Here is a 25,712-nt window from a genome sequence, read left to right as displayed (position 1 = left end):
TATCGCTGAGGTGTTGGTGCCAGCATGCCGCCGCTGGTGGGTGGTGTACAGCTAGAGGATGGAGGATTGGAGACAGTGGTTGAGAGGAAGGTGAAGGGAGGAAGGAGTGAAACAATGACGTATGGATCTCGCTATCATACTCGCAACGAAGAGTATATGTAGATGGAGAGATTGTTGGAACACAAAAAAAATATGGCGAGGGATACTTTTTTGTCAACTTGCCAAATGCAAAGATAAAGAGCCTAATTTGGATAGGCTGTTAGAAATACCCACGCCCCAATTAATCACATGTTACAAACATATCAAAGAGAATATAATGACATCGAAGTGCTCTTTGGTCATAAAACACATTATGCAAGTGCTCTTGCAGGGAATCAGGATGCTTGTAAAATTATATTTCTGCAAAGAGGATATTCTAATTCGACCATGATAATTTTCTTAATCTCCCTTTTCTTTGCGTCATTCTTAGTACGAAATCTCAATTCCTTCAACATCATACAACCTATATTCTCGTGCAGTCTCTTTCACTGCAGCTGCAAACTTGCTGTTTTGAGACCCCCACAGCACCCAACCCAACCTTGTTCAGTGCCAACGTACACTCGTGACTTCCCAGCATTTTGGACGTTACAAACAAGCATCCTAAGTAGCAGGAGTATATATGTACAGCTGCAGAAACCACATAATGCCATCTTCTTATTATTGGTGATTGATGGATCAGTTTTATCTACACAGGCTGCATTTTGCAGACTACAGTAGTATACAGTTATCCAGTCCCTCTACATGTTGATTGGTTGCAAATTGCTGACTATCCTCAAAATATTGTTATTGATCGGACTGAAAGGTGGAATGTGCGCTGTATTTGTGATTGCAGGTCATTGCCCCATTGGACTGAACACTGAATTCATGATTGTTTGGTAATATAATTCACTCATCATTCAACTGTTTTACCACTGCGTCGATCGGTAATGCTCCCAATGGGACTGATGACTCCAAACGCTTAAGCATGTCATCTTCGAAATGATCATCCTCTGCGACATCAGAAGATTCTGTAAACTCATGTTGTTGGGGTTCAAGTGTACCTGTCTCAGGCTCATCTTCGGTGTATTCAGCATTTAGGACATCTGGGTTTGATTCATCATTGGCCACAAGCACAGCTGGAAATGAATGTTCGACAGCCTGAGATGTAACACTGAAGTCCTCTACCCTTGTAAGAAGGGAATCAGGTGTAAGAGCATCCACTTCAGCATCATCCAACATCAGTGCCACAGATGACTCAATCGCATTTGTCCATAGTTCAAACATTTTAGGTCTCAGTACTTCTCTTACTGCCAAACGGTCATCATCATCAGTGGCTTCATCTGTACAATAAATTGCATGTTAATCTAGAGAGTACAAAGCTCTTGAGAAAAAAAAAACTATAAAATAACTGGAAAAGGAGATTTTGTTCACACAGAACAAAAGGGCAGCATGTGGTTTCCATGACATTCGAGCACCTGAGAGTATTACTAAATTAATCGCGAACTAAAACATCTGATAAATCATTTGCAGAAATAGATCCAAAATGCAAACACTGATTGCAGCACGCTATTCTATGTAAAATGTACATGAATTTTAAAGCAATCGGATCATGGTTACACTGCTTCCAGTTGGATCTTATATGGTTGTTATTATCACTGCTTGAAAATTTTCTCCTGTCTCACTTGTGATAAGGGTAGAAAGTTGAGGATACACACCTGAACTACTCTCATCAGATGACATTGGAACATTATTCTTTCGAACTTTTGGAATAAGAGTCAGAGGCTTTGGATATCTGGACTTCCATTCCTTGCCTCTGAACATTAATATCTGCTCATTGTCAAACGACAAAAGAACACAAGGAACAAGATCCTGCATGTACAGAAACAAGAAACTTTATCTGAGGGGGTCAGGAAGTATATACAGGTTTCGCTTCAACTATCTGCAATGACATGAAACAGAGAAAGGCATGGGGATGAGTTGGACCCTTAGTTTTGCTCCAATCTTTTTGTAGTCACTTGGATTCAACCCCTCGCAGTCAATCTTCACCAGATCACTTCCCTCAAAAGCATCTCGAACATCCCTGACAAGATAGATGTATATACCATTTTTTGCTGCAAAACAAAGATAAAAAAGAGGATGTCATTAATGGTAGATTTTGTTTATTTCCGTATTCTGTCCGTTACAAACTTACAGGGTAAGAGGTAAGTAATATACATGCCAGTAACCTCAGTAAATCCAGTATATTCCCATCACCAGATGGAAGACAGATATAACAAAAATCGTAGTATTAGCAAACTGTATACACATTGGCGGAGGGTGGAGCAAACTAAAGGACAGACCAAGCAAACAAGCATATTTACAACCTTATCATGAGCTTTCCGCTTTAGTATTTGGTTGCCATATTTTCATAATCAATAGTTTTCTTAAGCAATATCCATAAAAAAACAGGGGACCAAAACCCACTCTGGACTCAAGGAGCTCTGCCAGTGTCTATTACTCCATCCGGTCATAAATATTTGATGTTTAGGACAAGATTCAATCGAACTTTCAAAATCCCAATCGCCAAATTTGTTGGCAAATGAACTCCTCCATCAGGGAACCGTGAGGCCCCCTCTTTGTGAGTTCGGCCGGGGACAGCGGGTGAGATCCGAGTGCTTGGTGAGCGAAGCTGTGTGATCTTGAGGGGGTTCAATCCCCCAAAGACGATGAGACAAAAGGGGTTTATACAGGTTCGGGCCGCTGAGAAGCGTAATACCCTACTCCTGTGCTTGATTGATTGAGTGTAGAACATAAGTGCTTGGGGTTACGAGACCCAAGCGCCAGTTCGCTCGGAAGTTCCTTCTCTCTTGCTAGGCCTGGACCTCCTTTTATACCTCAAGGGGTTACCACATAGGCCCAACAACCTAACTTTGTCGAGAAGTATTACAATCTTTTACATTAAATGCATGTCTTATTCCTTAACTTGGAAGCCGCATACACGTCGCCTCGGTCGTGGGGCCTACCACACCATGCCGCCTGACACGGGGGGCGCCCATGTCATTCACCATTTAATGGGTGAAGACTTCTGGGCTCCTATTACACCGGGAAACGGGAGCATAGCTTTGACCAGAGCGGGAGGACCGACTCCGGCTGGGATAAGAGAATGAGAACCTCTCACCATCATTATTTGACACACGAGCAGCGCACAGGCACACTACTCAGTCCCATCGGACATTTGACCGGTCACAGACCGGTTGAGTACACTGCACGCTGCATTAAATGCGGCGTGGCGCGACCGCTCGGGTCGCCATAAATGCGGGTAGGTGGGCACCTATAGGCGGACACCTAACCCACCGTACATGGTGACCTAAAGAGGGGGTCGGGGGAGCCCGACCCCTAGTCACGGGAGGGGGCGGTCGCCGCCCGACCTCGGGCCCGATCCCCCCTCGAGGGAGGGCCACGTGGCGCCTGGGGCAGCCTTCTCCCTCTAGTCTCGGCCAGGGAGTGGCCACCACCCTACCTCGGGCTCGACCCCTCTCGGGGGAGGGCCACGTGGCATTGGGGGGCAGCCTCCTTCATCTAAACATGATACCCCCGGGCCCATATCACCGACAAAATTTATATCAGAATAAATTTATAAAATTCTACTTCCTCCGTTTCACAATATAAGTAATTTTAGCATTTCTCACATTCATATTAATGTTAATGAATCTAGATAGATATATATGTCTAGATTCATTAACATCAATATGAATGTGGGTAATGCTATAATGACTTACATTGTGAAACGGAGGGAGTAGTAAGTTTATGATATTATGATACAGTAACTACTTTTCGAGGCAAATGTACATACACCATTATTTATGTTGTAAACTAAGCATTTGAAAAACTTATTCATGGTCAAAGTTTTATATGTTTAAGCAAATCTTATCCTAAGCATCAAATATTTATGACCAGAGGGAGTACCTTGCACACTTGCAACACAATCTTATAAATGATAAAAAAAGCAAAATGAGAAACCATGACCAAAAGGAAATTCCTTGTCAATTAGCTCTGGATTCATGGTACTAGGTTATGCTTAAATGGTGTAGAGCAGGGTTTAGGTTCCTTCAGAAATAAGCTACATTTATACTCACAACGGTGTGTTTGTACATGATTGGAATTGATGTCTATCATGCACTGTTTCCTATGGAACATGACACAGGAATAAGGCAAGGTTTCAGTATGTAAACACATCAAGGGGTTCTGAACATCGTGTAGAACACAAATATTCAGCCTAATCCATAAATACATACCTAATTTGCAAATTGGCAGCAGATCCTTCCCTCTTCTTCTCATTTCATCTGCTTCCTCTTTTGTAAGACCTTCTGGGGCTTCCTGTATAAGTTTTGGATAGACAGGAGTAGCTGGCTTCCAAAGCATTAGTGGATAACGAGGCCGGGTTCGAGGGTTGTAGTTTCTTCCACGGTATAAGAAAACTACACCACCTACTCGGTGAATAACCTTTCCGCCTGATTTTTCCTGTAATTGTGGATGTCACATGTCTGGAGCATAATAAAACAAGATACCTGTGTTGGAAAATGTTGAAGTGTGCATATATGAAAACAGAGGTCTTCTTGTTCCACAACATAGAGGGCTAACAATAGACAAGTCCTCCAGTCCAGGCTCATGTACTCTTTTCTAATAAGAAAACATGCAATTCTATTTTATGAACATACTCCTTTGGCTTCACAATATCCATACTGAAACTATTGTCCTACATTATTGCATTTTACCATGAATATAATAAATTTAAAAATTAGGGAATTGGGGGGTAAAACCACATCCCAACCAGAGTCTTAATTCCCTTATGTACAAGAAAGGCCAAATAACATACAACATTTTTGTCTTATTTTCTGGTTAAGAAATTGTGATGCTATCTTACATTATATATGAGCCATTATGAAGACCAGGAAACAAAACGAACTTCACCAGCATCCTTCTCAACGTCAATAAATTCACTTAAGTGTAAAGAACACAACATAGCATTGAATTGCAGATTTATAAATGGTACTTCTCAACCATTCTGTGGATGGTACCAGGAGGTGGCATGTCCATATTCCCACAGTGCATGAATGCATGTACATGAGCACAATTCAAAAATAGTTATACTTGGTAATGGTAGATACCTCAAGGTGATAGCACAGATTCTTCATATCAACAGTTGGAACTCCTCGGCATCTCACTTTGCAAATTTCCTGGCGCCTCCAATGACAATGTATCATTTCCAACATGTTGTGGGTCAATCCATCCCTTCCTACAAGTACAAAAAAAAAAAAAACAGAAAATGTATACTACTTAGTTATACTAGTATCAGCAACAAAGTTAGCTCTGCATTAATTTATCAAGTATTCAAGGAAAATGTCCAAGTGGTGCAGGAGTAAAGTTTTCCACAAAATGATTTTTCTTTTTAGTTTCCAGCTAGTTTTGACTAACATGTTCCAAGTTCTGGCCCAATTTGTTATCTCAATTCCTACTACAACATTGATTATCATAGATGAAGTATGAGACTGTGGGCTGTGACATGATACTTAAGCAGCTGTGAATCTCAGCAGTATGCATATGCTTTGCACACTCTTTCTGTGCAATAATGGTGGTTGAGATATTTTTTTCAGCAAGGTTGTTGGGTACATGGCAAATTACTAATGACATTAGGTATATGTTATCTGTACAAGGTTCTGTGACAGGATGCTTTAAGACTTTTTTTTTTTTTGGTTGTGAATGAGCGCTTTGTGAGAGTGAATCAGACCTGCACAATTACTCATTGTGCACACACTACTCGAGTTTGAAGAAGCAGCTGCACATGATCGAGGATGGATTCTAATCTCTCGGGTGAACGTCCACCCGTTTCTTGCATGCCACCTAAATGATTATGAAAAAATTCCAAAAAAATTCACAAGATAGGTTAATATGTAATATATCACTTCACAAACATGCAAGTTCAAATTCGACTTCTACAAGTTGTAACAAAAATAACAAATCAAACTCTAACTAGTATACGTATATTCACAGTCAAATTTGTTATTTTTGTTACAATTTGTAGAAGTCGAATTTGAACTTGCATGTTTGTGAAGTGATATATTACATATTAACCTATCATATCAATTTTTTTGAAAACTTTTCATAACCATTTAGATGACATGCAACACTCAGGTGGACGTCCACCCGAGTGTTTAAAACAGTTTCCCGTTACTTCTGGCAGAGTTGTGATATAAGTAACACAGTCTAGCATCTTATCCTTAGAACAAGGAACCATTTCACATTTTATTGGATGGCATGGTACCACCACAAATTTAGAAGCATGACAGGCAGTCATCGCCAGAAGATCTACTACCAATATCTACCCATGTACGGGAACTAGATTTGCTTAGGCATTAATTATGAGTTAGCTGAACCATGTTGCTACCCAATGTGACAACTAACAGAACATGGAAAATCTCCGCAATCCTTCGTAAGTACAGATTATTACAGCTGTTTCGTGAAATTTAAACCAACATGTACACAAATTACTCAGTTTGAAGTACTTCCTGGTTAGATTGTAACACAATTCACTCTAATCTGAACTACTGAAGTTTGGTCGATTAGCATCAGCAAAGATAAAAGATACTGTAGGAGTAGTATAGTACAGTTAGTTTACCGATGTTGAGCTGGCGGTTGTGCGAGATGTGGGGCTTGACGAGGTCGCGCACCTCGGCGGCGGTGAGCGGCTCGCCGAGCACCTCCTCCCTGCTCCTGCCGTCGCCGGGGCTGACCCTGGCCAGGTCCAGCTTCCTCCTCCCCCTCACCTCCATCATGATCCCGTGCGCGCTCACCGTCCTGGGCGCCTCCTCCCCGAGCGGGGTGTGCAGCCGCACGCCCCGCCGCCGCGCCTTCTCCTCCTTGGTCAGCAGCGGCGCCTTCCCCGTCCACGGCCGGGGCATCGTCGGCGGCGCGAACGGCAGGAACGCGGGCTCCCGGATGGCCACCGGCGGGGCGCGGGGGCACTCGGAGTAGCTGAACCGGAAGTCGAACGGCGCGCCCGGGAGCCGGAACGACAGCCCCGACGGCCCCACCACCACGGCCCGCCCGTCGGCGGCGTCGCTGGCGTCGGCGGCGAGGAGCGCCTCGCCCTCCCCCGCCGCCGCCACGGGTGGGACGGGCTTGCGGTAGGCGGTGCGGAGGTGCGGCGCGCGGAAGGCGGGGTTCCCGCCATTGCCGGTGGTCGGATTCGGAGGCTGGTCGTGGCGGCGGCGGCGGTTGCTGGGGAGGCGACGGGCGGAGGGGAGAGGCGGCGGCGCGGGGCGGCGGTGCTTGGGGTCGTAGCGGTTGGGGAGGGGAGGCGGCGGGGACGAGAAGAGGTTGGCGCGGCCTGCGCGGGAGGGGGATGGCCGCTGCGGCGGCGGCGGCGGCGGCGGCGGCGACATGGCGGGAAGTGGTCAGTTGGTCACTGGAGGGAGTGGAGGAGACTACGTCACGAGGAGGGAAGCAAGATAACGAAAAGATTTTTTTCGTTTCCCTTGTCACTGTAGCCGTGGGCTACTGGGCCGTGGGCCGTGGGCCTTGTTTGTCTCAAACTAACGGTAGAGTTGAGAATTTGATTTGGATTCTCTTTATCGTGGCTATCAGCAAGCATCACCAAGAGCTCCCCAAATCGACTTACAATCCTGAAATATTAGGATTCAGCTACCAAGTGGATCCATCCTGTTTATGGGGCAAACCAACCAAATATTGGGATTCAATTTTTCGTGTCTTTTCAAGGAGGGGTGGTTATTGGGCCCAATTGATAGTCCCAATTCAGAATTTCTGGAAGTCAAATATGAGGGGGAAATTGGGAAGTGATTTTGTAGGTAGTTATTCAGATTTACTCCATCCATTTTATATCATAAGTCGTTTTAATTTTTTTATATATCAAATTTCTTTAAATTTGATTAAGTTTATAGAAAAATATAGAACATCTACATAACCAAATTAGTCTCACTAAATCTAACGTTGAATATATTTTGATGGTATGTTTGTTTTGTGTTGAAAATGTTGTTATGTTTTTCTATAAATTTAGTTTAACTTTAAAAATCTGACTTGTAAAAAAATGAAAATGACTTATAATATAAAATGATGGGAGTAAATTTTAAGGGGTTCTTTTTTCTCTTGAGATATGTTTCATACCTTTTGTTTATGTATGAATGGATTTATTCTTCTTTAGTGAATCCAAGAATGGCGGAATTAAATTGTTCAATTGTTAGAGTATGTGAGTGCACGAATACAATATACCTCCGTTTCACAATGTAAGACTTTCTAGCATTGCCCATATTCATTTAGATGTTAATAAATCTAGACATATGTATGTGTTTAGATTCATTAATATCTATATGTATGTGGGCAACGCTAGAAAGTCTTACCATGTGAAACGGAGAGAGTATCAAATTGTTCTATTGCTGATAAGTACAGTAGAAATTTTTACATATTTCGTAGGTCGATTATATCATCCCAAATTGGACCGTGTAACTTTGCCATTTTTTCAGTTTGGACCACCACAAACAACCCGTATTATGAAATACAGAAAAAATATCTCATCAACAACCTCAATCAAATCGACTTTGGTACACACCAGTTAACTTTTCCATCTATATGCATGTCATATTTCACCAGAATGGAGGGCATACAGATACAGGAATAGTAAAGAGAGTTAATTAGGTGATCCAAATCGAAAAATAGCAAAGTTATGGCCAGTTCAAAATAAAAAAGATTAGTTTAATGATGGTCAAAATAAAACTTCAATAATATAAGGCAGTACTTTTGAGTGCGTACGTACGTCGTTTTAAAATGTAGATATATTTTAGGATAGAACTGGGGAAGTAGATCGATATTTTGTGCGTATATAATTCGGAGTAGCAATCACGTTGTTGGTTCGTTCATAGAGAGAAACCATCGAGTGGTAGGTCAGTACTCTAGCTACGCTATTTGTTGGCTGCTGTCAATGTTGTGTACTAATCATATCCCCCGGTTATTTTACTTGCAAGGAAAGGTTAACCCCCCTGTAAGTTCGTAGCAAGTAAGAACACAAAGCGAAGCAACCAACCAAACGATGCGATAACTACAACTATGGTGGTTGTTGATTGGTCTTATTCATGCCGAGGTATATATATATTCATCATGTACTTCTGTAAACAACATCAATATTGATCAAACAGTACTGCAAATATAATATCAAACATGTTTTCGTTGTTGGCTTTTTCTTTTTCCCGCCGCGCCGGCAGAACGAAGCCAGCCGAAATTCGTTAAGATTGGAGGAAAATTCACAGTTAGCTTTGATGGCCAAAAGTTTCCATGTCCGAAAATTTGTGTGCCATTCTATACATCTTGATCAGCTAGTTTAGCAAGACTAGCTAGATTTTTCTAGGTCCAAAATAAATTAAAGATGGAGTGTGGGGTATTTGGGGGCTATTTTAGTGAGCCATTTTGTATATATTTCATATTTAGAATTTAGACTTGCAAAGGCCGGAAGTTGTAGATCCATTGTCAGTTTAAAATATAGACCTAACAAATTTATTTTAGTATGCAAAATCCATATTCTCTAGGGATCGAGAAGTTAAAAGCTTTGCAAAAACAAATAGTTGGAGAGTATTAAGAATACACATAATTGGGTCATCCAATTAAATCCTATATATAAGAAATTTGAACACGCCGTGTCAAACCGATTATCCAACATGCCACATGATTGTTTATGATTTCCCTGCTATAACATAGAGAATGAGCAGAGAGAATTTCAAGCGCCAGTGCTTGATCAACCATCGATGATCACATAAGTGTACATGGGATTACATATGAATATGCCAAAGTGTTTGCACTGCAGAGACAGATGTTTCCTTTTAGACGAATGCTTCAAATGATACGTGGTACCCTCACATAGAATTTTTCTATTGCTCCATAGGAGTCAACTTGGAGATGGCAGTTTCTCATATCCTCTTTTTTTTTTATGATCTTTTCCAGAAGAACAAGAAAACAATCCTACTCACAGAGGACGGGGGAATGTACTCTTTTGTCAAACACTCTTTTGTTGTTGCTTTTGCCAATAAATTAATAAGCTAGACTTTTAGCAATGGTACAAAATTTTCAATATGGTCCTCTGGCATCATTATCTGAGATGACAAAAATGCACATATTGTGTGAATCTGTGCATTGGTACAAAAGCAATGCATGCACGACCTTACTTAAGAAGATACTCCAACCTACTACATATTTGTTCAAAATATAGATTGACATCGGATGGCCAAATGCTTTGGCTGATCAGCCATTTAAGCAAAATAAGCTAACCAATATGTATTGTAGTTTGGCTGGATTGGAGATGTATTGTAGTTTGGCTGAATTGGAGACAGCTTTGGCTGATCAGCCAAAGCATTTGGCCATCTGATGAGGCCGTGATAAGATATTAGCCTTGCATGTAGGCAGTTCTAGTTTATCCTTAAATACCAAATGGTGTAAATGGGTAGGACATGCGTGATACATTTCCTGTATTACGTTGTAAATCGAGTGAATAGCTAATTTAGTCCCTCAAGTTTTACCGAATGCTCAATTTAGTCCTTGAGGTTTTATTTTGTCCATATAGGTCCTCTAAGTATGTGTTTTTGCTTAAAATCATCCTTGGGTCCACTTAATATACCATATGGCTATATCTAGTCAACATTTATGTTATAAAATGTCCCTTTTACCCTTAATTTGTGTACAACAATACACTAGAAAAGTAAAAACCAAGATGAATAAACAACATTACAGATATACTTCCCATTATTTCAACATGTGCACATGAAACTTAAGCCTAATGGCTATGGTATACACTTGCAAGTACATAATTTATTTTCGTTTTATATAAATTACTATGCATTATCTAACAAAAAAAATCATTGCACGCAATTTTTTCTCTTATATATGTGAATGAAGGGGGTATAACTATCATTTATCAAGAGAGTAGTTGGTTATATTTAGCCATATAGCTTCTAAGTGGGTTCAAGGATAAGTTTGAACTAAAATGAAAACTTAAAGGACTAGTATTGACAGATTGAAACATTAAGGACTAAACTGAGCCTCAGATGAAACTTGGAGGACCTCTTTAGCTATTCACCCTTGCAAATCAAGGTATTGCAAAAAAAAACAAAAAAGCTTTAGCCAAGTTTAGTATTAGTCTCAATGTTAAACTAGCATGGCCTTTCTGTCAAATTTGGATGAGAAAATTTGGTGATCAACATTAAAGTTTTGACTAAATCTTCTTGAACATCAAATTTTTATAACCTCATGTGACTAAATCTTCTTGAACATATGGTAGGTTAACATCATGTGTTTTGTACTCATGCAAACTAATACTCTGTTTTACAAAACCTAACTATTTTCTTAGGGAAAATTTACTATTCACCATATTCTAAAAAGGCAATGCCCAAATGTTACTCTCTCAGATTTTCGTTCTCAATTATCACTCGGTCCCCACTCAAACTCCCGCATGGGCCACATTTATCACTTATTTTGTCACGTGGTATTTTTTTTTTGCAAATAACCTCCATCCGATGTCGTGCTTCTGGCAAAAACACGGTAATGCCCATGGGCCCACATGTAAGACCTCTTCCCTACCCAGCTACTCCAACTTGAGAGAGGGGAGAAGAAATGAAGAGGTGGAGTAGCAATGAGGTTGGTGCCAGCCATGGAGTTAGAAGGGCGAAACGAAAGGAGGGGATGGTGGTGGATGCATGCGAGTACGCCGGTGGCGGGGAGAGGTTCCAGGGAAGAGGCAATGCACGGAGGGAACCGATAGTGGTCTGATGAGCTCAGGTAAAGGAGGCAACCGACGCTGATAGCTCAAGTGCAGATTGGCGATGTCGCTTACGTTGTGGTAGAAGGTACTCAACGTGGACTCCTGTCGTGGTTCAGCTGTTGTATCAGTGATGGAGAAGGTTCGATGGTGTCAGCTTGTCGCCAAGGCAGCAGACGATGACGACTGTGGTGGTGACTACTTGGGGACCCCGACCATGGCCATCCTTGAGGCAGAAGATGACGAAGACATGCCTTTGCTGCCCGAGAGCCTCACCTGCAGGGGAGGAGAATTGCCACCATATCACCGAGATTCTCTCCGAGGCTAGTTGGCGCCGGCACCGCATTTGCTGCCAGGGAGGACGCAGCAGTGCTGGAGTTCCTTCAATCTCGCCAGCAGCTGCTCTTCTCTTCTCCTCTCTGCTTAGCTAGGGCAAGGTGGGAAAATACTTATAGCTAGGCCCAAGGGTATTTTCATATTTTTGCCTAGAGCACCATGTCAAACGGGGGGCTATTTGCAAAAATGCACCACGCGGACAAGAAAAGTAGCAAAATTAGCATATGGGAGAGTTTGAGCAAGTAGTAGGCGGCAAATGAGAATGAAAATTTGAGAGTGGCATCTTGCCATTAATGTTTTTGGGAAGATGGCAAATAGTATTTCTTTTTACCCATTTTTTCATGTATATCCATTTAAAAAAAACTACTTACTACGAGGATTATCACAAATTTCCCATCCTGTATTCTTAAATTAATACTTAAAAGGATAATAAATAAATACATTATGCATTTAGAAGGGGGTACTTGTCGACGGGCTATACCCGCAGACAGTATTTGTAGAGTAAAGGGATCATTGGAACCATGGTATATGCGAGATTTGAGTAAAAGATCGTTGGAAGAGATTTTTATATAAGTTCGGGCCACTTAACTGACAGGTAATAGCCCTACTCCTGTTGGCTGAAGCTAGTCTTGCCTTTATATATCAGTATCTCACGAGCACAATATTTGGGGATGACCTAATGTAGTCTCTATCGACTTGGTGGCATGGAGCTTTCTCACGTAGTCGACGGATAGTGTAGTCTTATTTCTCGAACATGAACTCAATGAAATTGGAGGTAACTCTAGATCCCTCATGTCGGCCTCTTAGGATCCAGATTGGGTTTGTCGGGGGAGGCTAATGCACGCGTACGCGCCAACAATTTAGCTGGCGCGCGCGGGCCTCCTCCCGTTCAGCGTGCTTTTCTTTTTATTTTTATTTTTCTTTTTTTTACGTTTTTGGCGTTCAGATCCATGTGCTTTTTTCTTTTATTTTCTCGCCGTTTCTTTCTAATTTTTTTAATCTTTCGCACACCTCTTTACAAATGTAGAGTTGAAAGTTTCTAATTTTAACTTGAAAGTTTTTAAATTTTGACTTGAAAGTTTTCAAATTTTAACTTGAAAGTTTTTAAATTTGAGTTGAAAGTTTTCAAATTTTAAGTTGAAAGTTTTCAAATTTGACTTGAAAGTATTCAAATCTGGGTTGAAAGTTTTCAAATTGGGGTTGAAAGTTTTCAATCGGGGTTGAAAGTTTTCAAATCTGACTTAAAAGTTTACAAATCTGGGTTGAAAGTTTTAAATTTGAGTTGAAAGTTTTTCAAATTTGAGATGAAAAGTTGAAAGTTTTCAAAATTTGACTTAAAAAGATTCAAATTTCAAGTTGAAAGTTTTTAAATCTGAGTTGAAAATTTTTAAATTTGGGTTAAAAGTTTTTAAAATTTGACTTCATGTATAAATTTCTTTTCAATCTATTACTTAAAAAAAATCTTCGGAAAAAAACAAATCTTATCTTGATTATCTTCATTATCTAAATCTAATGATTTTTACACACTAAATCTAACGGTTTAGTTACGCACGCCGTGAAAAAAAGAATCCCAGAAAAAAATCGCGCCGACGCGCGGTACCGCGTATACGCGTGGGCCGTGGGCCGTGGGCCGGAAGGGCGCGCCGGCAGCACATACGCGCGAATTAGGATTCTCGAGGTTTGTGTAGGCTTGTCTTGGTGTATGTTAGCTTATCTTGGATTGTCTAGATCTGTTGGTATGTTGCATGTATTCCCTCCTCCTAAGCAGCGGTTATGTATTTATACCCAACGATGTCCACTTTGTCCACATAGAACTAGTAAGACTAATATGGATACGATCCGAGTAGTCCTTGTAGTGCTCGAGTGGAACTTTGATTTTCCTTTCTTATCCAGATCACTTCCTTATGGTGGATCCCGTCGAGCCCAACCCAAAACTTTTGGGCATGCTTTATCTATAACCCTGACAATACTCATGGACTTTCTCATTATCCGTTTCCTAGTGCATCTATTAGTCTTATCAAATTTCAACGCAAAATACAACTTATACATAGAGAGAAAAAAGAAAAATGTTTTCAAAATTAAAGTGAAACATTTTCAATAGTTTGAAATGTAAAATGAGTCAAAAAAATTTTTTAGGGGCTAAATACTCCAAAGCAGGGTTTCCCAAATCGCCGGTGCCGGGGTTACCGCGCCCCGGCGGTAAACACGGTTACCGCGCGGTAACTGTGAAAAACCGTACAAAACCGTGCAAAATTTATCAAAAATTCAAATTATTTTTAAAAATTATTTGAATTTAAGGAGGTTACCGCGGTATTTATATTACCGTACCCCTGCGGTAAGCCCGGTAACCGCGGTACTGGCGCGGTTACCGTGGTAAGGGAAACCCTGCTCCAAAGATGTAGTTCGAGCAAGTAAAATAGATACTCAACATGTACAAGTATAAAACTTTAGATACGTGGGATTAACACGTCATCAAAAGGTAGGGGAGGGGGGGGTGCATATATGGCAAATGGCAAGAATAGCAAGAGGCGAGCGTAGGTTCTTCCCATTTGGCGGTTGGCAGCGGAAGGAAAGGAGAGAAAAGAGGGGGGGAAGGCCAGGCCAACCGGAGCGAAGGAAAGCCAGGGAGTAATAAATCGAGAGAGAAACGGCCAAAAAAGAAACCAACAACAAGAAAGAAATCAAGCAAGCAAGAAGAGACGAGACGAGGGAGAGAAGGAGAAGAGGGGGCCGGCCGCGGGCGTCGTCGTGTTCCTCCCCCCCTCTCTCTCCTCTCCTCTCCTCTCGATCTCCATCCTTCCTTCCATCCATTCCTCCCCGCACCCTTCGCATTGCTCTCGTCGTCTCGATTCGGTCGAGGATCTCCAGGAAAAGAGGTATTACTACTGCTTCTCCCTTCTTCTTCTTTGATTCTTTGATTCTACTGTTGTTGTTGTTCTTTGGTTCTTTGATTTTGCCGTTGTTTTTGTTGTGTTATTTTGGTTCTTGATCAGTTGATCGTCTTTTTTTCCTTTTCTTTTAATTTTTGTGGGGTTGTAAGATTTGTTGTATATTGTTTTGATTTTGTTCTCTTTTTGTTTTCATCGATGTGCAAGAAATTAATCTTCGTGTTTCCCGTCGATCAGCACTCGATCGATCTTCCCCATGAGAGGAGGAAGAAAAAATGTAGGACGAAATGCATAGCCGTTTCTTGTTCGTGCAACGGCCGCAAGAACGGTTACCGATCAAGAAAAATGAGTGATCTGTTTCTTGATTCCTTTTCCCCCACCAGTAGATGAAAAAAACGGGTGCAATAAATGCCTCCAGCTTTTTTGATACGACCTCCTCTTCCGATTTACGTTTCGATGTCAGATACTGTTGTGTTTTCAGTCGGCTGGGGTTTGATCATCGGATCAGTAAAATGTTTTTTTTTCTTCTGCGCATCTCGATTGAATATAGTTTGATGCAAATGCGTATTTGTTTTCCTGTCGTCTTGGATGTTAGGAGGAAGCGATATGGGTTGCTTTTCATGCTGCGGAGCGGATGATGTCGGCAAGAAGAAGAAGCGCGACGATCCTTACGTCCCGATCCCTGATCCAGGTTGCTAATCCTCTCTCTCTTTGCTTTTCACCTCCGTGTTGTTTGATCATGGTTGCAAATCGATGGAAGCAGTGAATTCATGCTTGATCGAACAAACTATTGCTTCCAGATTTGATGCAAAATTTTGATGTTAGCAGGCACTGTTTGTTGGTTGAACTTTGCAAAAGGGATACTGTCCTCTTTTATCCAATAAAAAAAGTATGCGTGATAATGTGTTTAGATAATTCTGTTACATTGCACTTGGGTATTGCATTGCATTCCCTTGTGTTTCTTCAATAGATAGGGGTAATAGTAAATAATGCCAGATGGAGGAGGAGTGCCCAAATAGCTAGTTGAATGAATTGGTAAACAAATATGTCAGACATTATTTAATTAGTTGCCTTGAAAAAGTTGCACTTGCATGCAAATAAAATTCATCAATACAAACAAACAGCTTGTTGCCAACCCTGTTTTAGATTATATGATCTGTGTTTTCTTTATCAGAAATCCCTTATCATCATTTCATTTTTTTTTGTCTCTCTTTCAAAGGGAATGGTCAATTCCTTTTTTATCTTTTTATACTGTATCCTTTCAAATCGATATAGTCAATACAAAACTGCCATTACCTCTAAAAAATTTGTATTCCAAGTTTGTCGACTGGAAATATGTGTGATTTTTTCATCAGACTATTTCTCAGCACATGAGAATCAAGTTTTGAGGTATAGTTCAACTCAATACAATCTAAAACTACACAGGAATGGATAAATAAATAAATTTAACTTTGAAAAAAAAGTTAAAACATGTCTCATTGCATAAATCAGCATCGCTGAAAGCCAGGAGTTTTTGAGCTTAGCATTTTTTTTTTTTGGTAGCAAAGGGCAAGGAGCCCCCATTTCTATTACCAGAAATGTAACTTGCTACAAAGTTCTTACATCTACTGAAACTGAAAAGACAGAAATGCCAGCATAGAATGATGTGATTTCATTAAAAATGTTCCACACGCAGGTGGTAACTATGGACGTAGCAAGCCCGGGCCCCCAGCCCCTTCTCGTTCTCCCCCCACCAGCAGAAATCTGCCAATTGCAGTACCGGCAATTCCCCTTGATGAAATAAAGGGAATAACCAAGAACTTCAGCAGTGATGCTCTCATCGGAGAAGGCTCGTACGCCAGAGTTTTCTTTGGTGTGCTGAGAGATGGCAGGAGATCTGCGGTGAAGAAGCTCGACTCCAGCAAACAGCCTGATCAAGAATTCCTTGTGCAGGTTCTGACACTCTTTTCTTTCATTCTATATGACTATATCTTGTCAATGTATATATGATGCAACGGACTAGCTTCGTCTCACCTACATTTTTCTTTTTCAGGTTTCAGCCGTTTCACAACTGAAGCATGAGAATATTATCCAACTTATCGGATATTGCGCTGGAGGGAGCATCCGTGTTCTTGCTTATGAGTATGCACCGAGGGGCTCCTTGCATGACATTCTCCATGGTGAGGAATATATAACCTTTCTTTATTTTGATATTACTCTTAGTTTGTCGCACTCATGAAGAAATGCTATCCGAATACTGTAAATGGCATTAGACCAGAAGGATTCAAATTAGCATTTACATTGTCCTCATTGGTATGAATAATGTAACCAAACAAAATAGATTGATTGGCAATTTATGATGTACTATTAGCATTTATATTGATTGGCTCGTACATTATTAATGCATGGCTGATGCATATCTGGATCATGATCACAGGTAAAAAGGGTGTGAAGGGAGCTCAGCCAGGACCAGCTCTATCATGGATGCAGCGAGTGAAGATTGCCTTGAGTGCTGCAAAGGGGCTTGAGTTCCTGCACGAGAAGGCGGAGCCTCGTGTCGTCCACCGTGACATCAAATCCAGCAACATTATGCTCTTTGACAACGATGTTGCGAAAGTAGGAGACTTCGATGTATCCAATCAGTCCCCAGACATGGCGGCTCGCCTCCACTCCACTCGTGTTCTTGGCACCTTCGGTTATCATGCTCCTGAGTATGCACCCAAACATTTCATGTTCTTGATCTGTTACTCATCAAGTAGGCAATTTTTAGGATGAAATGTGCTCTTATACGACTGTACTTACTGTTCTATTTTGGAATCTGCCAGGTACGCGATGACAGGGCAGCTTAGCACGAAGAGCGATGTCTATAGCTTCGGAGTCGTGTTGCTGGAGCTTTTAACTGGTCGCAAACCGGTCGATCATACGCTGCCCCGTGGCCAGCAGAGTCTTGTGACATGGGTACTGATCTTTCCATCATCCATGAAAACTTTGTCTTGGCTCTTGACAAGATGAACAAACAACTCATGTACTGTGGACTGTATTGACAATATTGCAGGCTACTCCAAGGCTAAGTGAAGACAAGGTGAAGCAATGCGTGGATCCAAGGCTTGAAGGGGATTATCCTCCCAAGGCTGTTGCCAAGGTAAAAATAACTTGTGTTCCAGATGGTTTCTGTTCCTATCAAGTAACACAAATTTCAATGCATACTGATTAGGTTGCACCAGATTTTAAACATGACCATGTTCCAGTTAATATACTAAACAGAACATACTAGAGACATTTTTCTTTATCAAATTGCACAGCTTTTTTTTGCGGGAAAGTACAATGGAAACTACAATTATTACCTTTTTTTTTCTAAGAACACAAAACATTTTCATCTTGAATTAGGAGAGCATATCAAGCATTTTCTGTCCTATATATACATCTGAACTACTAGTACATTATAACAACAAAGAGTTTACATCTCAAATAACCAAGTGGCAGCCTGGATTTTTTATATATATATAATGGAAATGGTTTAGCCTCTGCCATTAGGCACAGTGGTAGCCCGAAATCACGTATGCCATGATTCTTACCAGCTTGATGGTTTTGGCAACTTAAACAGATGGCTGCCGTAGCTGCGCTGTGCGTGCAGTACGAGGCGGACTTCAGGCCCAACATGAGCATCGTCGTCAAGGCTCTGAACCCACTCCTCAACAGCCGCCCGAACAATCGCCCCGCCTCCTTCACCGACGCCGGCGAGCGATCCGGATTATGAGCACGCCATGACCATTTTTCTCATCGGACTCCGGTGACACCACGACGACGGGAGGGAAGGCTCGGTTTCCATGGATTCCAAATGTGTAAAAATTCAGTGGAAATGAAGAGGGTAGCTCTGCTGCTGCCTGTCTTGTTCTTGCCTCGATCTCCAGACTCCTGTTGCTGTAAATTGTCGCAATCCCTCCTGATTATGTGTTCCTCTCGACCTCTTGTAGTAGTTTGAGAAATGGATGAATATATATACTTCTTGCTTGTCCACTTTTGGCTTCCACTGTCACCAGACAAGTTTTGTTGTTCTGCGTACAATGGGCAGATTAATAATTCTCATCTCATCATTTGATCTATCTAAGGCCGATAAGCGGCCGTGGAAAAATGAACTAAGCAACGAAAAATAATTTATGAGTAAAACTTTTTTATATTCTTGTATGTTTTTAGCTGTGTCAGACTGTCACTGCGCAAGACATTGGCACACTGCACTCTGTGTGTAACTATGGCCGAGTTTAGTTTCAAACTTCCAGCTTTTCCATCACATCAAAACTTTTCTACACACGTAAACTTCTAACTTTTCCATCACATCGTTCCAATTTTAACCGAACTTATAATTTTGGCATGAACTGAACACACCCATCATGTTATACTTCTACTCCTTCACACACTGCACTTTGTGTGTAACGATGTTATACTTCTACTCCTTCCTCTTCCAACAAGAGGATTTCTGATTTCCTCTTCCAACAAGAGGAGTATTTCCAGGTCACACCTTGGAAGGTTAACAACAAACCATTGCAAGTTGTTGAGTGTAAGCTTCACTTCTACTGAAATCATTGAAAGAAGATGGAAGGCCCTAACAACCAGTTTGCCTGAGGCCAATACTTGGTGTAGACCCCAAGCAGGCCAGCAGTACTTTTTGTCCTCCTGGATATACATTTGGTTCAAGTCTTCCAGTTATAAGGTATGTACTTCCTCTATTTTAGGTTATAAGACTTTCTAGCATTACCCACATTCATATAGACGTGTTAATGATGGTTCAAGTCTTCGAGTTCTAAGGTATGTACTTCCTATATTTCAGAGGTAGTGCTAGAAATGTAGGTAATGCTAGAAAATCTTATAACCTGAAAGGCTGAAACAGAGGTAGTAACCACTATCCAGAATTCTGTTCCACTCAGTTCAGCTGGTTCCAGATCTGCTAGTGAACTTGAAATCTGACATTCTGAACAGAACTCCTGAGAGTATTTTGCCCATTTTTCTCAATACAGGGCATTGTGTCAGTATCGCACTGGAACTTGTCAAGTACATTTTTTTCTTAACTGAAAATGCCAGCATCTGGGGTATTTCAAAACGGGCAGAGGCTTCCAATTGGAATATATATCATTCACAAATATTCGGGTTCGACCAGTATTCATAATGCTACAACTGTACACACTGTTAAAAACTTACAACAACAAATTGTCAAGACCACCGTTAAGTATATGTATATATATATATAAATTCATAAGTAGAAAAACCAACACCTTCTCTACAAATAAATCATAAACCGTTACAGCCACAAAAAAGAAGAAAAAAAAGGAATGAGAACCAATGTCTTCGAGCTTCTTTTGTATTCAAGCTTCAGCAATGGCGGTTACCAATTCGTCAGCAGAAACAGAGGGGGGACGGTCCGTTATGGACCAAAGGAATATAATAGGAGAGGAATGCTGGATGTTCTCATTTGGAAGATGAGGCTCTGCTCCTGCTTGGTTTGGAATCTGGATTGTCACTCTTGTCCGTGTCGGAGTTGTTGTCCCTTTGGGAATCCATTTCGGTGCTCCCTCCACGGTTGTGCTTAGATCTTCTGTCCTGCTTCCATACAATTTATCTGATCAGTATGGCATGAATCATGTGCCAGCTAATATTTGGAGTACAATGCTAAGAACAGAGTTAATTCAAGACTGCCACATAATCAGGTGAAATGTTTCAAATGGAAGTAAAGAAAGAACTAAAGTAAAACATGCATTAAGAAAACAAGGATAAAGTCCTTATTTCCTGTAATACAGTAATACATACCCCACGAGGAATTGGGTCATCCGATTCCAGCATCCTCACAACTTGACCCATCTTTGGTCTCTTTTCTGAATCTGGATCCACACATCTCAGAGCAGTTAAAAGTGCACGCTTGAGAGCTCTTGTCGAAGGCCGGGTCTCTATGGTGGGATCCACCACCTCCTCTGATCGCCTGCTAGCAACCATCATTTTTAGCCAGTCAACAAGATTTACCTGCATGTGGCACAAATCAAAATGTCCAATCAAAGAAGCAGAGAGAATGTTTTCTTTCCTTTTATTAAAGGAACCGTTAACAGGAGACAAACAGCAATCAGCACTGTGTCATAAAATCAAATATTGTAGATGATACTTTATTCTGCAATGGCCAAGTTATGCTATTTTTTCAATGAACTACGAAATATTAAATATGCAGCAGCATAGTTGTTAGCTGCAGTAGGTTTCGGATGGTACTTTCAAGCCAATAGTTGCTACATGTGTGGTCTTGGATAATGATTTGACAGGCTGGCCCAACAATTTACAGCATTGCTAGAAGCTTTTCCAACTCAAGGACAGCTAGGTTAAATTGTTACACTTCATAGCTAGACAGCTCTGAAGATGTTCAGATGGCAATTTATGTAACTTCAATGCCGTAGCTTCCAGGCCAGTCCAATATATCAGGACGCATGAAGGGCAGGAACAACAGTAGTGTCAGCAATCTATGGTTGGATAATGTTCACTTGAAGTGTTGTAAAACAAATGTCACAATGTTGCTTCAGTTAGACTATTGATTATTGTCTGATCTTTCCTTCAAGTGTAGTAGAGCGATGTAGTTTTATTTATCACTTCTGAAGTGAATTGGTAGAGCTCGTGCCATGTTTACCTGGTCAGCTTAAGTAAAATAGAATAATAACAAAATTTCTGGAAGGGCACAGATATCTGCAGCATGCGTATATGTCTATGATGTTGTGCGTCACATTTAAGCAGAATTTCAGTGTCATTATCCAGCCAGTTTAGTATATATAGCCTACAACCTCAGATAAAGGAAACAGTTCCAAGTCTAACGAACATCACAAGCGTCTAAGCCAATGGCATAAACATTATGTCCTGTTATGAAATAGGAGAAAATATCCACAAAAGCACAAGAATTACACAGCACACAACTGCACGTATAGAACAACTTATAGGTCAACATTAAGCATTCTAGATCATAATAAAAATAATTAAACTTGGAGTTAAGAGACTCAATTTGGTGAGATGCAGCATACCATACACAAGTATAAAAGGAGAATGCACATGGATGTTATCAGAACAAATTATTTTAACCAATTTATCAATACCTCATTCGCTGGACGACCATAGTCAACAGGATCCCTCCCTGTAATTGCTTCTAGAAGTACTACCCCAAAGCTGTAAATGTCACTCTTTTCATTCAAGAGTCCAGTGTTTGCATACTCTGGTGCCACGTAGCTGCAATGAGTGCAATGCAACACATCATTAACTAGTACTAGCAATCTAACATTCCGTTAACCATGGAAATCTTGTTCACAATTAACACAACATACCCGAAGGTTCCCATAACCCTAGTAGTGACATGACTCTTGCCAGCACCAAGAAGTTTAGCTAAACCAAAGTCTGATACTTTGGCATCAAAATCATCATCAATCAATATATTGCTGGATTTGATATCACGGTGCACCACTTTGGGTTCAATTGCCTCATGCAAGTAAGCAAGCCTGCAGATAGGTAGTGATAATTCTTCGATTTAGTTCAATTCACACATGGAAAAAACAGGGAGAAGAGAAAGTGAACAAAGTTCAGCAACAAACCAGTTCAGTGTTGTATTAGGAATTTATGTGCTTCAGCTCAGTTATACTCAAATAAAGAGGGATGTCATGTTGTTATGCAAGTAAAATAACAGAAATAGCTCCAGGAAAGAAAAGGTAATGCAATTTGGAACATGATAGGAACATAAGATTACATTGCCCTAAGGCGGACTGACAATATAACAAAAATATGGTGAAGTACTAGCAAAAAGAAACGACATCTCCAGGAAGAACTTACGCTTTAGCTGTCCCAAGAAGAATCTTTACACGGGCCTCCCATGTAAGGGAACCACGGTGACTCATAGCTCCATGAAGCCATTGCTCTAGGTTTCCATTGTTTACATACTCATAGACAAGCATTCTGAAAAAAGCACACAAAGTTAACAAATATGTCTTAGAATTCCATACAAGTATTGCAGTCAAATGAACCTAGAGGTCTCAGAGAGCATGGAATGTCTAGAAGAATATTCTTGCTTGGTAGTACATGTAGCTTGGAAATATGAACATTGCAATAGATACAAGAGAAATATCAATACCTTTGAGTACCCTCCACACAGTAACCCAGAAGCCGGACCAAGTTCTTGTGGCGAACATGACCAATAGCCTCAACTTCAACTCTGAATTCCTTCTCGGCCTGTCCTCTGCAAGTTTACAAAACATCGATTGGAAAAACTTAAAGCTGTCTGATTTGTGGTATTGGAGACAAGAGACAAGGAGAATAAACAAAAAGATCAAACTCTGATAAGCAGGGCAAGACTTACAGGTTATTGAGAAGCTTCTTAACAGCAACAGGAGTGCCATTGATCAGTTGGCCACGATAAACTACACCATATCCACCCTCACCAAGAATGTTATCCTTTGAAAAACGGCTAGTAGCAACTTCCAGATCCCTCAAAGTAAACCAATGGCCCCAGCCTAGGTAAGAGAACTCTGGCAGGCCAACCAAAGGTGAAGGAGCAGTTATTGCATGAGCTGAATTATGCCGAAATGTTCCTGAGCCTCCTTCATCAGCTGACTGGAATCCTAAATCCTTGTCCATGTAACGGAATGATCCTGAGTGGCTCTCATCGCCACGCTTCGATTTGCTTACACCCAAATGGACCATGACCTTGTCTGACTCCTTCTCACTAGACTTGTCTTGGATTGTCATCAGGACTCCATCATGTGCTGCAAAATCGCTTGTTGGGACTTGCTCCACCCTCACTTCCTTGATTTCCTTGGAAATGGCAGGGATTTGGGTGATTGGGATATTTGCCGAAGCCCGTCTAACCCTCTTCCGACTCCGGATCGTGAGCCACACGGTTACAAAGAAGATGACCACCATGAAAGCCCCCAAGACAATGCATATGACCTCCCATACTTTGAGATGCAAAGGGCCAGTTGGCGAAGAGAGATGATCTTTCAGACTTGACGGGGACGACGAAGGAGCCTCCATAGCGGAATGTCAATGCTTCGCTCCTGCAAACAAACAAATTCAGATGACCACGTTAGCTGCCCATCTAGCTCAGCTGCAATTACCACACAATGCAGTAAATACTAATGTCCTTACAGCTCTTTTCGCAGTGAAAAACAAATGCAAGCATCTACATTCGCAGTACTGAGCGTATAATAATTCCCGATTCATGAACTACTACTACAGACCACCAATTAAGACAAACGAGTACACTATCTTGGGCTGGAAGGGAAGCAAAGGCAAGAAGTTACTGCTCCTCTGCTCCAAGGCTGTACAGGGGATTAAATTCCCGCAATGCCGATCACGGTACGAACCCAACCCTGTACCGACATGCGCAAGGATCAACAGCTAGCACATTTAATTCTCTTTTTTTTTCACCGTGTTTGTTCGCCGCCCTGGACCTGGAGGAAAGATCATGGCCCTTGAGGGCGTTTTACACGTGAAGCAATCCTCAGCAAGCAAGTACAAAGTGGAGTACGAACCAAGCAGCCGCTGCTAGCTAGAGCTACCATGGTTGGCAAGACTTTACATCTTCTTCCCACAGTTGGCAAGAAAAAAGATACTAGTTGCTTTGTTTTCCTCTCTTTATCTTTTCTAGCTTGATTTCTTGCAACCAAAAGGACAAAAGAAAGATGGTTCTTTTTATCAAGAATCATCAATCATCCATTCCCCAAGAACTCCCCTCCTGGATCTTTTCCAGGTAACTCAACCATCCCAAGAGAAGCATTCACCCAAGAATAATAATCCGGGAAAAAAATTACAAATCAAATGCAAGAAGAGCATGACGGTCACCCCGAGATCCAGACCAAGAAACAAACAACAAAGGTAGGCACATTGCAGCAGCAATCACAATCAAGAAGAGAGGCAGAAGCAGCCACCACCTGAGAGATCTCCAGATCTCCTCCTTCACCTCCTCAGCAGCAGCAGCAGGCCACCCACCAAGAACAGCAACACCCCGGATCGACCACGCCCGAAGCTACACAAAACATCACCTCCTCTCCAACCAAGGAAAGAACTCCACACACGCACACACACAGAGCAAGCTCAGAGAATGGCGGATTCCTTCAGATTTGGGAGGTGAGGAGAGAAGAGGAGAGGAAAAAGGGAGGAGGAGAGATGTGGGGAGCGGTAGGTAAGTGGTGGTATGGTATGCGTGGAGTAGTATCCGTGTGCCTCCGCTGCGCTTGCTTGCTGCGCTTTCTTGTGTCTCCCCAAAGAAAACGAAAATGGTGAGAGGAGAGAGAGAGCAGCAGCAGCAGGAGTAGAAGTAGCAGCAGCTGATGCAGCGGCTGTAGCTGGAGGAGTTGGTGGTGGCTTTGGTGTTGGTGCTGCCATTTTCTGCTTGGTTTTTCTTGGGTTTCGTTTGGTGCTTAGTGCTAAACAGCGGGATTAAAGCAACGGTTTAGAGTGTGTTTAAGAGGGCCAAAGGAGATTATTAGAATATTATTATATGGAAACTAATTTCTAAAGCTAAACATGCAAATATGTTAAATCATTATCCACTAATACCCTGTTTAGAGCCCACCTAAAATTTTTCACCATGTCACATCGAACGTTTGAACACATGCATGAAGTATTAAATATATGCTAATAACTAATTGTACAGATTGCGACTAATTTGCGAGACGAATCTTTTGAGCCTAAGGGCA

General features: G+C 41.4%; 3 protein-coding genes across 3 annotated transcripts; 1 reads left to right on the top strand and 2 right to left on the bottom strand.

Annotated features, from left to right (window-relative positions):
• Nucleotides 1–673: 673 nt before the first annotated feature.
• Nucleotides 674–7,476, bottom strand: LOC127760765 (CRS2-associated factor 2, chloroplastic). The gene is made up of 6 exons (XM_052285064.1): nt 6,674–7,476; nt 5,166–5,293; nt 4,293–4,518; nt 2,002–2,129; nt 1,734–1,887; nt 674–1,358 (listed from the first exon to the last, which is right to left on the bottom strand). The coding sequence occupies exons 1-6, from the start codon at nt 7,437–7,439 to the stop codon at nt 925–927; spliced, it is 1,836 nt and encodes a 611-aa protein (XP_052141024.1). The 5' UTR covers nt 7,440–7,476; the 3' UTR covers nt 674–924.
• A 7,267-nt stretch (nt 7,477–14,743) lies between these two features.
• On the top strand, nt 14,744–19,029 carry LOC127771735 (pto-interacting protein 1-like). Its single transcript, XM_052297663.1, has 8 exons — nt 14,744–15,021; nt 15,629–15,724; nt 16,709–16,965; nt 17,066–17,192; nt 17,450–17,723; nt 17,838–17,970; nt 18,068–18,154; nt 18,617–19,029. The coding sequence occupies exons 2-8, from the start codon at nt 15,640–15,642 to the stop codon at nt 18,767–18,769; spliced, it is 1,116 nt and encodes a 371-aa protein (XP_052153623.1). The 5' UTR covers nt 14,744–15,021; nt 15,629–15,639; the 3' UTR covers nt 18,770–19,029.
• Nucleotides 19,030–20,234: 1,205 nt separating this feature from the next.
• Nucleotides 20,235–25,314, bottom strand: LOC127771726 (probable receptor-like protein kinase At5g18500). The gene is made up of 8 exons (XM_052297653.1): nt 24,945–25,314; nt 23,372–24,068; nt 23,147–23,251; nt 22,849–22,971; nt 22,350–22,520; nt 22,125–22,254; nt 20,812–21,021; nt 20,235–20,604 (listed from the first exon to the last, which is right to left on the bottom strand). Exons 2-8 carry the CDS (start codon nt 24,043–24,045, stop codon nt 20,473–20,475), a joined length of 1,545 nt encoding a protein of 514 aa, XP_052153613.1. The 5' UTR covers nt 24,046–24,068; nt 24,945–25,314; the 3' UTR covers nt 20,235–20,472.
• Nucleotides 25,315–25,712: the final 398 nt, after the last annotated feature.

The sequence above is a fragment of the Oryza glaberrima genome, chromosome 1 (assembly GCF_000147395.1).
Source record: "Oryza glaberrima chromosome 1, OglaRS2, whole genome shotgun sequence".
NCBI classification, from domain to species: domain Eukaryota; kingdom Viridiplantae; phylum Streptophyta; class Magnoliopsida; order Poales; family Poaceae; genus Oryza; species Oryza glaberrima.
This window is presented reverse-complemented; position numbering and strand designations above follow the sequence as displayed.

What these genes read in the sequence shown, in the direction of transcription:
- LOC127771726 (XM_052297653.1), bottom strand. Translation starts at nt 24,045, where the DNA reads ATGGAGGCTCCTTCGTCGTCCCCGTCAAGTCTGAAAGATCATCTCTCT. An exon ending in AAGAAGCTTCTCAATAACCT is followed by an intron (nt 23,252 to 23,371) that starts GTAAGTCTTGCC and finishes GTAAACTTGCAG; the next exon opens with AGGACAGGCCGAGAAGGAAT. An exon ending in AGGGTTATGGGAACCTTCGG is followed by an intron (nt 22,255 to 22,349) that starts GTATGTTGTGTT and finishes CACTCATTGCAG; the next exon opens with CTACGTGGCACCAGAGTATG.
- LOC127771735 (XM_052297663.1), top strand. Translation starts at nt 15,640, where the DNA reads ATGGGTTGCTTTTCATGCTGCGGAGCGGATGATGTCGGCAAGAAGAAG. An exon ending in ATCAAGAATTCCTTGTGCAG is followed by an intron (nt 16,966 to 17,065) that starts GTTCTGACACTC and finishes TTTCTTTTTCAG; the next exon opens with GTTTCAGCCGTTTCACAACT. An exon ending in TTCGGTTATCATGCTCCTGA is followed by an intron (nt 17,724 to 17,837) that starts GTATGCACCCAA and finishes GGAATCTGCCAG; the next exon opens with GTACGCGATGACAGGGCAGC.
- LOC127760765 (XM_052285064.1), bottom strand. Translation starts at nt 7,439, where the DNA reads ATGTCGCCGCCGCCGCCGCCGCCGCCGCCGCAGCGGCCATCCCCCTCC. An exon ending in AGATTGGAGCAAAACTAAGG is followed by an intron (nt 1,888 to 2,001) that starts GTCCAACTCATC and finishes CTGTACATGCAG; the next exon opens with GATCTTGTTCCTTGTGTTCT. An exon ending in ATCTGATGAGAGTAGTTCAG is followed by an intron (nt 1,359 to 1,733) that starts GTGTGTATCCTC and finishes TTTATTGTACAG; the next exon opens with ATGAAGCCACTGATGATGAT.